This window comes from Lolium perenne, chromosome 1, assembly GCF_019359855.2.
Source record: "Lolium perenne isolate Kyuss_39 chromosome 1, Kyuss_2.0, whole genome shotgun sequence".
Taxonomy (NCBI): domain Eukaryota; kingdom Viridiplantae; phylum Streptophyta; class Magnoliopsida; order Poales; family Poaceae; genus Lolium; species Lolium perenne.
Window position 1 is genome coordinate 57,025,018 of NC_067244.2, and position 12,772 is coordinate 57,037,789.

The following is a 12,772-nucleotide window of genomic DNA, read 5'->3' on the forward strand; positions in this document are numbered from 1 at the left end:
TGATAAGGCGTTGTGGTAAAAGGGCACATGGTTCATGGTTCTGCATTCCAGGGCTCTGAAGTTCTGATGCTTGTCATGCACCAGAATAGTTCTTCTTGCAGGACAATAGGCAGAAAGCCATAAACGAAGGTAGAGTTGTCTGAAGTCTGTACAACTAGCTAGCTTGGGATGATATTTTGATTTATGTTGAGAGTGTCAGGACCACTGCCACAATGTGTGCCATTTTGTTTGCAGCATGGTGCTGTCTATCAATTGTTTGGACATGGTAACATGGAATTTTTTTCGCCTAACATGCAGTCAGTAAAAACTAATAGAGGAAGAAAAAACAAGTGTAACAGCAGAAAACCTTAGCAAATTGATATCAAATTGATAGTTGGTAGTAAAAAATAATATTTTTTTGCGGGGAAGTAAAAAACAAAAAAGGCAGCCCGGTGAATGGAACTCCCGCTTTGCGCGGGGTCCAGGGAGGGGTCGGACAACTACAGAAAAAATCTACTCCCTCCAATCCATATTAAATGTCGAAGATTTAGTAGAATAATTTGTACCAAATCCCCGATACTTTTTATGGATTGAAGGGATTATACTAATTTGTGTTCTTGCTACCAATATGCTCACCAATGAGGGTTTCACCTAATATAACTTACTTCCTGTGTTCACAAAGACTTTTTAGCAAACGTCTTATATTAGTGAATGGAGGGAGCAACTTTCTAGAAAAGTTATGCACGCTAATGTAAATATGATACTCTTAAGTTTACAGTCTGAAGCATCATGTACCTCTTATTCGAATGTTGGGTTCTGAAAGACTGAAATTGACTACTATATGCACATAAAATACAATCTTACATAAACTCTGACAGAAGACATATCCAGCGCTGTCACCCCATACGGAGTTACCATGCTCCCTTCCTTTCGAACTGTTGAAAGCCATGGCTTCGTCATGAAAATGCTATCATGTCATAAAATTTAGAATGTAATAGTTCTGAAGTAAAACGGTGTGAATGTTTGAAAACACATCTTATATATGTCTCTCTGTTTCTCAGATGATTTATTTATTGCAGGTGCTACATTATATCATGGTTCATCAATCCATATTCACCCCAGTGGAGGGGGGACAGTATAACCACAGCTGGGTGGGAGCACCATATATGTTCTCTGACTTGACAAAAGGGCTACGAGATCACCTTGGCCCTGAGAGCTCAACTGCTTCCAACTCCACTGAGCTACACTCGTCTTCTCCACTATAATTTGCAGGAGACGGCGCAAAGTTCCGGGTTCCAGGCATCGGTATCGGTACCGGGACATTCTTCAAGCCCTCCCATATCTCTGCAACGGATCCATATCCTTCCAGCATCCTAATGATTTCAGACATCCTTGGGCGATGAGTTGGGCTGAACATTGTGCAGAGCAGGGCTATCTGAACCATCTCCTTCAGCTCGGCATTGTTGTAGTTGTTCCGTAGCCTCTTGTCCACGAACGAGCTTAGCTGATCCTCTTCAAGAAGCTTCCTTGCCTGCAACAAGAGGATCACACATTCACACGTACGCAACCGTGTGAGATTAATGGCAATTCCTGGCAGCTAAAATGAGTCGACAAGTGACACTGGAGAATAATACTGAACCTGCACTTTTTATGCAACAAGCTCTGGAACTCTTGAATATTGTGTGAAAAAGGTGTATGTGATTCTAGAAAACTACTTTCATGTACACGACCTGCTTGTTATCTTAATCGAAGCTAAAGACTGAATTTCCTGAAAAATCTTGAGATCATGCCGCACATATACAGTTAGATTGTAAAAAAGAAAAGAGAAAGTATCGAGACATTCATTTTAGAAGCCACATTTTTTCCTTATCTCAAAATTCCTTAAAATTTCTAGGCACTAAAAGGTTAGATATATGTTTTCTTCTAGTATCATTTTTTATACTTATCTCACAAGACTGGAGACTATATTTCCAATTTCATTTATGTCGGATTTCAGTAAGTTGAGATGGTATATATGATCAGTTGACTTAAACACAGCCAAATGAAGTGCAGGTACATGTCATGATGTCAGTAGTAACTACAGCATGCTATTAAATTGTAATCTAGAGCATTCCTTTTCATTTCCCTAAGGGTATTTCTAATTGGTTTCCTTCCATGGAAAGAAAAGGAAAGCCATATCGTGCACCTTTTTCTTCTTCCTATGCATGGTCCGTTCAATCCGTTTTTATGGCCATGTTTTAGAGTTACCCTTAGAGATGTGAGATGTCCAAGACTTTCCAATAGGATTGAACTAATAAGACATCATGTTTTCATAGAGGAAATGCATTAATTGGACACAAAAGGGAGGATTTACCCAGTCAGCAACTCCTCCATTCGGATGCTCCTCGTCGTGGACTTCCAATGTTTTTCGACCAGTGATTAGCTCGATCAATAGGAGTCCATATGCGAAAACATCAGTCTTCTCTGATGATTCTCCTTTCATCAGATACTCCGGAGCAATACGCCCAAATGTCCCGCGGATCACGCTGTAAACACGGCTCTCCCCTTCACCCAAGAGCTTTGCCAACCCAAAATCAGCGACTATTGCTTCAAGAAATTCATCAAGAAGAATATTTGAAGCTTTTATGTCACGATGGATTATTTTTGGATCACAGTGCTCATGCAAATAGGCGAGCCCTCGTGCAGCGCCCAGCGCAATCTTCTTTCTCCTTGGCCAGTCTAAGGCAGGTCTTCCACTAACATATGCTGACAAAACCGATGGAAAACACTTTGCTGAATTTGCTAGTAAAGAAAAGAAAAAGCTTCATTCTGAAAATAAATATGAACAGAGACTGCAGAGAAAGAGTAAATCAAAGTAATTTTTTATTAGCAACACAACATAACCAGCTAATTGGTTCAACGCATTATCATTTGGTCCGAGAATACAGAAATCATAGTAGCAGAGGAGTACATAGCGGAACACCCGATTAAACCCCATTCCAGTAAATATTTTCTTCCCTGCGTTTCACAAGTTCAGCTGAGTGATTAAATATCGAAACTTTGTAGAGACTTAGAGCATAATCTTACACTAGCCATGTCTAATTACTGTTCAATAATTTCTGTAGACTTTTACAGATGATTATCACAATTTTTTCACACAGTTGCATTGTCGCTGGATACGCCGACTCGCAATCAGGTATAAACTTAGATCAGGCTAGATAACTCTAGGTTTTTTAACAACAAATACACAAAAAAAAATTTGAGTCGGAAATAATCCATCAGCTTCTTCCTGAATGAAACCGACAGTGTGTTGTCTGATACTAGGTTCTGTAATATACTCTGCCCCTCCGCTCTTTCTTACTTACTGTTACGAAATAAATACAATCAACCAAATTTTGATTTTTCAGAATAAAGGGAACACTGATGAGTTAACCATCAAAAGTACCAGATTCTATAAATAAATGATTTTTAATATGTATAATAATAAATGTAATGGTCAAATATTTGTTTCTATGATTGTGATGGTATCCAAAATGGAAAGGGGAAAAGACCAAAGGTAGTATTTACCTTTCTTATCACACTATAAGAAGAAAATAGTGCTGAAAACATAAGATAGGAAACCAATCGGATCAACATGCCATTTATGTTACTTTTTCATACGAAGAAAGTACACTGTAGTTTTCGATGAAAAATAGGACCTAAGATATGATCCACATGTGTGTGTATATGAACATAAATCATGATAAACTGACCTTGTAATTTAGAAGAAACAGTTCCATTTAGCATGTAAGGGTACACAAGGATCCTCTCATTATCTTCAGAGCAGAACCCAATTAGATTAAGGAGATTGCGGTGAACAACCAAGCTTATGACTTCAACTTCTGTGTGGAATTGATTTTCACCAGCAGAAACAAAGTCCTTCAACCTTTTCACAGCACCAATGGTGCCATCATGCAAGATACCCTTGTATACTATCCCAAATCCTCCCTGCCCCAAGATGTTATTTGGGTTGAAGTTGTTGGTAGCCTCTTTTATATCTTTGAGCGTATACCTCTTCACATGACCAAGGCATACTTCGGATTCCTTTTTGTCTGAAAGAAATTATCACATTCCATAAGCAGTGATCAGGTATAAAACAGAGCGCTGCAAAGTCAAACAACATAACAAACGAATGTCCATTGTAGCTGAAGAAAACTGAGTAAACTAGCTAGGTGGTAATGACCATTAACCACGTGCAAAGTTGGTATTTGCCAACTGAAAAAGTTCTCGTTCTAGGAAAGAATTGAAATTCTGACATATATGAGGGCAACGAATGTAAGCTAATGTTTAAGAAAAATATATAAGGCAACAATGACATGACTTAAAATAGCATACATATACACAAAACAAAATGATTTGGTTATTATTGTCTATCTATATCAAACTCATCATCTAAGTAATGTATCATTTAGTGGTAAAGCCAAACAAATTGACAGAAAGCGAGAAAGGATTGGGAGATACCTTCTTCCAGAAAATAGAATAAGAAAAACTAGGGAGAAACTTTGTTTGTTGTACATTATAGAAGAGTTAATGGTTCATAAGGTTTAATATTTTTTTTATGAAGTCAACCATGCAAAACTGGTGGATAGAACCAAAATGCTATCAAACTGGCTTTTTTTAGCCAATCAAACCGGGTATGGTGGGAACCATTTCATCAAAGACCCGTTGATGACAAGTTCCTCGGTATACTCCTAACACATCGATGTAACATATGAGCATGATCACCACCCATGTACTAGTCGCATCCTTTCTATAGGAACATTGGCGAAAAAAGTGACTAATAATACTAGGAACCTCTATGTTTTCACTATATGTAGGAGTGATCCTGGCGATTAACATAAGAAAAATGCATTGTTGAATGAAAAAGAGTTGTTTTGAGTAATTAGACATGTATTACACAAAAGAAAGGCCCCTTGCAATACGAGTTAAGCGTGTAATTGGTTCTTGAGTAAAATCCAATCGAAATCCTAAGCGGTTGAATCGATTCATACTAGTAAACATGATGACTGTGAGAGTAAAAAATAGTTGAAGCTCAATTGACTACTTCAGCCAGAGTGATAAGTGGGGAATAATTGGAGACCGATGGGATTCCTGAGCGAGGTAATAAGAAAGAAACATTTGAAGTCCAATGGGCTTCTTGAGCCAGTGTGATAGTAAGGTGGTCCAAGGCACATGTCTAGTTGGGATCCGTACCATGTATATTTCATGATTGCTCCAAGAATCCTTGGGGCCTTTTTTTTATTGCTCTTGGAGCAGCCGAACCAAGCGTGTCAACCTTGCATAAGGTTAATTAGCTACTATCAATGGAAATGCCCTTCTCCAATAGGCTAGCAAAGTGTTGGTTGGTTATTCTTTCAATCACCGAACTCCTAGAAAAATCATGTTCCCCTTTCTCGGGCATGTTGACTCTACATAACAATATCTCTTTTCTTTGAGTGAGTGCATGGAGAAGATAAAAATGATAAATAAGCCTTTAATTGTTCCCTAAGCATATGAATCATGATATATCAGGAGAAATTAAAATTAACCTTCCAAATTTAGCGATAATATAGATAGACACGTTAAGAGAGGATTCACGTGGGACGGAGATCAAGATAGAAAAAAATAAGTAGGTGGAGATAAGCCCATCGAGGGGGAATGCGACTTGGGCGAGCACACAAGGCCCCCAAATTCTAGCACCCAGGCCGGACCTCCGTATCGTTGACGCATATAGTCCTACCGAATTCCCTCCGGGACCTAGGTCCCCAATTCTCCCGATGGGCCGATGGCCCTTACCAAGGGTAAGGCCTCCGATTCCGTCATCTAGTACAATGTCCAACGCAACCTTGTCTGTATCTCGATTGGGAGAATTGGATGATCTTTGTTGTGTGGGAGGGGGTATCAATTGGGAGTTTCCAACATGCTTGTTTTCGGAGATTTTTGCCCTATTTCACCCCAAATTGTCAATCGGCCCTGCATGTCCCTTCCAAACCAAAATTGATCGACCCTCGGGTCCCCACCTGCCATGTTCTGACTTGATATCCCTACTCCCGAACCAAAAGGGTGAACTGATCACGACATTCGCTAACTCCACATTGGCCATCGTCAATAAAGGACTCACGCAATAATGCCCGGTGATCGATTAATTAATTCATAAATCGATACATGATCGTTAAATTTTGGTTAGTCAATACTTGGCCGATCAATTCATGGATTGATCAATTCATCATAGATTCTTTCCATGTTGTGATTTTTTACTTTACCACGTCTATGTGTTTGTCGACATTGTGCAGAGTGTTGTAGCGCTATTTTTTATAATAATTATTAATGAATACAAATTCATGTGCTTATTTATCGCAAGTTGAATTATTAGAGGAAGATAGTAGGCTAGTCGCTGAAAATGCTGAGCATCCAAGATTTCGAAAGTATTCGCTCATATATTACTATTTTTGGTCTATAAATAAGGAATAATCGTATATTGTACAAATTCAAAGCATGATTTTCATGCTAAAACATCAAGGAGGCAAAGACTCAAAGCAATATTTCAAAATTTAAGACCCCATTTTGCATTTTACTGCAGGTCCCCAAGTTCGTGGAGACGACCCTGGATTGTAGTGCTTGCATATTTGAGCAATGGTGTGTCACTAGTAATAACTCAAGAGCTTGGTGGAGTCTAGGAAGAACAATTTGTGAGATATGGGTATGGTACCATTGGACAATTGAAGAGCAGCCATTGCATTGTTCACAAATTTCTCGTGGAAATAGTTTGAAATTGTTGGATTCCTTATGGCTTTGAACAATGTAACGGAAGATCATTCGTTAATGTCTGACAAATTGTGTCATCCTTATCGGGTTATCACCATAGAAGGTTTCTTGTACTGCCATATTAGCTTCCTTGCGATAAGATCAAATTTCATCATGGACCAACGAATAGATCTCCCCCATATGCATGGTAGACATAGAGAGGATCCATGGACATAGAGAGGATGAACCAACTTCCATAGATTAGGAATGGGTCACAATATTACATCTCAAACAATGGTGTAAATCCCGCAAGAAACGGAGTGCAAAACTAGGCTTTGGCCCATCCTATGTAAAAAGGCCTTAACATGGATGACCGCGTGATAGTTTTTATGGTGCTCATTCAAGCAGGGTGTCCACATGCTTGGGATCACTGGTGAGAACCCCTTGGAATGTTTCTCCGGCTATATTAGCTTGGAAGACAAATATTCACATAATAGCTAGTACTATCCATTAAAGGTTTTAGAGTCGCATTTTTAAATTGGATAGGACGCGGATGGTAAGATCGTGAATCACAAGATAATACCTACCAGAGTTGAAAAATCTCATATTCTAGCAACTAGAACCGTAGATTAAGTCCAGGCAATTTAGATCATAAAGTCCTAGAATCATTTTATAGAATCCCCATTCTCGATAACCGTGATCTTCATGCTCCAAATATTTCCATATCGACCACAACTTGATTCAAACATTGCATTTGTAATACTCTTCTTTTGCAATGGTTGTCCCTTGACCAATCAGTGTGGATATAGTGGCATCCATCTTCTGAGAAGGGGTGAGATGAACATCTAGAAATATGAATGGGCCTTTAACAGACAGACGATCTATATATGTACTTTGGAATGAGTAAAAAGAGAAGGGCCGCTTTTTCTAGAAGCAACATTTGGGTACCCAAGAGGTGGTTAAGATAACATGGAAGGACGACATTTGGCTCATCCCACCCCCTCCTCTCCTCTTCCTCTCTCTCGGTCTCTCCGCCCAGTTGAGAGTCGCTTGTAGGGCGGCCCCGGCCCGCCCCTCTCTCTTCTCCGACGGCGATGCCGGTCGGCAACGAGGTGGATGCGTGGTGCGGGCTGTACAGAGTAGTACTAGTTTTAGGCTTAGATCTAGGTTGGTTTTACCCTTGTGGAGTTTCGGAGTTCTTCCACTTCTGAGCTTACTCCTGGCGCCGGCGAGCAGCGCTGGGACACGGTGGATTCGGTTCCTTCTCTGGCGTCCGTGGTGGATGAAGGGAGGGATCGAATCTGGCCGAGGCTCTTCTCTCAATAAGCCCGCTTCTATGTTTCGGGTGGATCTTCTCAAATCTGTGGCTCTAGCCTCTTCTTCTCGCCATCAAGGAGATGGAGGAGGAAGGGGATGGACGGCAGCTGCTGGAAGGTCTACGCGATGGGGAAGATCGGCTGCTTCTATCCTTTGGAGCTCATCCTCGGCGGCGCTTCATCGACGACCTCTGGTCGTCCTGCCGTTGACTCCTATGGCCGAAAGGCGGCTGCTCTGAGCTCCGGGCGTTTCCAGCTGATCTTCGGATCGTTTGCTGGCGTCACTCATCAACAACCTCCTGGCCGGTGTGCCAAAGCGGAGGTCATTCAACTCCAGAAGTGCGGCGCTCTTTGGTGGTTGCATCCCAAGTGGTTTCGTCCCCGGCGATGTAGCTGCTGGCCGCAACTGGAGGAATCGACGCGAGGAAGGTGGCAAGGGACCCGATTGCTTTTCTGTCTTTTTTCTGAGGGTCTTGGTTGTAAAAGTTGAGGGCTTGTCTGTAGCTTCATATCTCCTACAGGTCCTGTTTGTAAAATGTGTTGCCACCGATGATATTTAATGCAGCTTCTGGGTCCTTCGGGGCCCTTCCCTGTTCAAAAAAAAGATAACATGGAAGGAGATTGGTCATACAGACCTATGCCCATCATCCAAGTACATTCACATTTGGCTTTGTGCATCTTAGATGCAGAAGCCGAAAGTTGAATTCATTTGGAGTTGTATTACCTCAATATTGTATTTCCAAACAAGATTCCTTGCAAAACTGAGTGGCATCGCCGTGAGGAAGCTCCCAAACAGGAAAAGTGGATAAATGATTCTTTTATTTTTTGCTTTGATGGCAGCATAATAGAACTAATATAGAACTTTGGCAGCATTCTGCCATGTTTCCTAAAATGTTAATCATGCCTTATTTTGTATGCTTAAATCCATGTGGAAAACATGAACCAAATCCACCAATGTCTAAGGTATATAGTAATATAGGGTCATGGGAAAATTTCCCGTTCTCTCGGGTGAGCTTAGAGCAACTCTAGCAAATTCCCCATAATCCGAAAAAATGGTATCTAGTACACTGGAAATGTGTATGCGGTACCAAATTTTAGTCGGGCAGAACAATACCAAAAACACTACGTCAAAAATTCGTAATACATGGGACCACTTGTTTTTTTATATTTTAGTTATGCCTATCTTCTTCGTCCCGTCTTCCGTGAGCACGAGGCGCTGCACCCCCAGCCCGCGGTTTCGCAAAGGCTGCTCGCCCTTGCCGGTGCTCCCATGGGAAACATGGTCATGTAGGTGCTTTCATGGAGGCACTCCAACAAGACACGATTTCGTAGGAAATCGGTCACATTCGAACCTCCTCGCCAAGAATCGAAGATTGACGCTGGAATTGAGTCTCCTCGTCGTGGAATCAAACTCGTGTGTCGCTAGCTCCAACACGGATGGGAGTGTTGACTCGTTTCCGGTTCAACTAGAAGCTCTCCCGAAAACTAGTTCTATAAGGTACTCGGGTGATTATATCTGGCACACTGGGAAATATTTTCTCATTTTGATGGTTTTTCAAGATCTATTCCTCGGCTCTTTTCTAATCCATACTGCAAATATCCGGCTTTGACCACTTTTCCGGTATTATGCGTGGAATCATAGCCCAAGGCCCAAACCATCCATGAAATAACTTTATGTTCATTAAAATTGCCTAGTCTCAAGTTAGCCTCTTGGGACCACCTTCTCCGCAGCAATTCAGAGCATGTTGACTAGTCTCAAGTTAGCCTTGCATGAGCCTTTTTCATGAAGTTGATCATGCTCACTGCATGGGCCATCTGGACAACTAGGAATGACTTTATTTTTAAGGGTATCCCTCCAAGTTTTTATAGATGCAGAAAAAAAATCAAGGATGGGCTGGCTCTTCTATTGCATAAGGTTTCTAGGAAGTCTTATAGTGGACTCAAAGCTTGGATTGAGAGATTTAGATAGTTGGAGGGCTTTCTATTTCTCTCTTTTTTGGGCTTGTGGCCTTCTAGTTGGTCTTTTGTTGCTATTCTCTAGCAACAACCTTTTGTACTTTACATTGAAAATTAATAAAAATACACAGTGGAGAAACCCACTGATCAGCCTAAAAAAATTGCCTAAACATGGCATGAAATTAAATATAGAGCTAGGCTATCACAAAATCACAAACTATGTATTATTATGATTCTCATCTGCAATCCAAGACATGAACGTATCACTACTTCTCCAGATGTAAGACATAAAGAACAAGCAGCGCTAATGCATACACATCATTTGGGATCATATGATTACCATCTATATCAGCAAAGATCTGGTGACGCCTACGCCACTGCCGGGTAGCCGCGGTGACAGCGGCCAAGAAGACAACTACCACAAAAGCAGTTGACATCCACAGTAGCACCGTCTTGGTGCTTGTTGCATATCTTTGTGAGTGAGCTGTGGCAAATTAGAATTGACCGTAAGTAGCAGATAGAATATCATGGAGAAACCCAAACCTGAGCAATCCCTCACAAATACTATAAGAAAAAATCTCCAAATTTGAGCAAAGAACGATATGCTCTTACTTTCCGGGTTTTGCACAGGGACTGTGACCTCTTCCTGCGCACGTATGGAGTCGCATCTTGTTCCGCAACTGGGATAGCATAGCAACGGATTTCCCTCGAGGCTGTTCCAGCATGCCATGAAAAGACAAGGATGGAAATCAGATCAGAAGTCTCTTTGTTCTCTTTGAGGCTATGTGGAGTAAGAATGGACAGTACAGTAGCCCAAGGGGAGAGAGAAAAAAAAGTGACGAAGAAATCACTTACAGTACATTCTTTATTCTAAATTCCTGCACCGTGCCGCTCAGGTTGTTGGATGACAGATCCCTGTGAAGTAGATCAATTGTCAAGATCACTTATCAGAGTGACGAAAACAGATGAAAATAACACATCAACAGTAATACCACATATTTTCGCCAAAATGAAGAGGAAAAATAGTAACAGATTGAGAAAAGGAAATACAGGATGAAGAGGTTGTCAGAAGCGATTAGTGAATCAGGGATGAATCCAGATAAATTGTTGTGGCTCAGCTTCCTGAAGAGATGAGACAGGCAGATGAACATATCAGCTGACTAGCTGAGACCATGTTTGATCAGAGATTCAGGCACGTATGTCCTGACAGCAATGTGCCGTGCATGTAAAATTATTAAGAATCAGGGAGCTTAATCTTACACAAAATAGAGGTCCCTGAGATCACCCAGTGTGCGGGGTATGGTGCCGTTGAACTGATTGCCTGAAAGGTCAAGCCTTTGTAGCAGCGGCAGCCCTCCTATGGTCTCAGGAATAGGGCCTGAAATAGAATTATGGTCCAAGAACCTGTGTAGAAAAACATCCAAACCAAAACTCCTCATTTCCTGAATTTCCCAGCAAGTGTAATAGGTCATCTATCTAGGGTTCAAACAAGTCTTACAAATTCCGCAACTGCCGCAGTTCCCCGATGGCCGGCGACAGTCTGCCGGACAGGTTCATGTTTTCCAGTTCTCTGCAGGCAGGCAGTTGATGCAGAAGATAAACCATGCATGAGTCCAAAACTCTACTCTAAGCGCCGACAGAAATTAATGGCGATACGCACAGTGTGTGAATAAGGCCATCGGAGCAGGTGACCCCCTTCCAGCCGCACGGGTCACCGCCGGAGGTGACGACCCAACCGCCGAGAACGTTGTCCGGGTCCCGAAGCGCCGCCCTGATGCTCACTAGCGCCTCAACTGCAAGTGCACGCACGCCGACGATCGAACGTAGCATGCAACCAAAAGAGTGAGTACATGAACTGAAATATTTTCAGGCGATCGAGGAGACGAAGACTGAATCTTGTTCGAAAAAAAAGAGAGCACGCACTACTAGTACTACCACTGCAAATCAAGGATTTTCTGTTTAGTAAACGAGGAACAAATCAAAAGATCTACGGTAAATTAAACGAGAACCTGCCGTGAACAGAACGGATCGACGACGAGCGTCGCAGGCAGTTCCCGATGGCCAGGGCATGCAGGGGACACAAAGATCGAGGAAGGCGCGGTACCTTGGTCGGCGGAGGACAAGTTGTCCGTAAGGACATCCGCGCCGGAGGAGGACGCTGCGGCCACGAGTCCCAGCAGGGCCACCATGACCGCCGCCCTCATCACACTCACACCCACGGCAGCTCGCCGCTCGCCCATGGCGTCCACCACAGAGACAACAACGATGACAACGACGACGACGACGAGCATGGAGAGAGCGCGAGCGAGGATGTCCTGTCGGACAGTTTGTCCTCCGCGAGAACAGAAACTGCCTAGAGCCCGGCAGGGAGCGAGAGGAGGAAGTCAGGAAGAGAAAAGCGAGCGGTGCGAATGCAGATGGAGCGGTGGCGCGGTGATGGCATCCCGGTGAGACCTGGCGCGCGCGCGCGACGAGCTGCTTGTCCGCTACTGCATGTCTGCCTGGCTTTCGGTCGGTTACCGGCGCTGCGACCTGCGTGAGGCCGGAGGGGGCGGCTTGTGGCTGTGGCTGTGGCTGGGGTGACGTGAGCACCGTCCACCGGCGCTACACGCCGGATGGGGCGTATCGTATTGCATATCTTACTGCACTTATGAGTGGAACTTCCTCGTGAAAATATTAATGCTCTCTCCGGAAAATGCAATAAAATTAACCTTGTTCGAAATGATTGAATAGAATATAATCTCGTAAAAGTGGAGGCTCTTAAATGTCGGTTTGGAAAA

The 12,772-nt window shown here is 42.6% G+C and overlaps 1 protein-coding gene across 1 annotated transcript; it reads right to left on the minus strand.

The window, feature by feature from the left end:
• Positions 1-1,076: 1,076 nt before the first annotated feature.
• Positions 1,077-12,489, minus strand: LOC127340051 (protein NSP-INTERACTING KINASE 3). Its single transcript, XM_071828387.1, has 11 exons — positions 12,097-12,489; positions 11,653-11,785; positions 11,491-11,562; positions 11,253-11,396; positions 11,043-11,114; positions 10,848-10,907; positions 10,605-10,705; positions 10,333-10,476; positions 3,711-4,049; positions 2,333-2,724; positions 1,077-1,510 (listed from the first exon to the last, which is right to left on the minus strand). The coding sequence occupies exons 1-11, from the start codon at positions 12,281-12,283 to the stop codon at positions 1,178-1,180; spliced, it is 1,977 nt and encodes a 658-aa protein (XP_071684488.1). The 5' UTR covers positions 12,284-12,489; the 3' UTR covers positions 1,077-1,177.
• Between the last annotated feature and the right edge of the window lie 283 nt (positions 12,490-12,772).

Excerpts from the sequence above, each read along its gene's own strand:
- LOC127340051 (XM_071828387.1), bottom strand. The coding sequence starts at position 12,283 with ATGCTCGTCGTCGTCGTCGTTGTCATCGTTGTTGTCTCTGTGGTGGAC. Across the intron at positions 11,563-11,652 it reads GATGGCCTTATTCACACACT|AGAACTGGAAAACATGAACC; the intron begins GTGCGTATCGCC and ends GCCTGCCTGCAG. Across the intron at positions 10,706-10,847 it reads TTTAGAATAAAGAATGTACT|CCTCGAGGGAAATCCGTTGC; the intron begins GTAAGTGATTTC and ends ATGCTGGAACAG.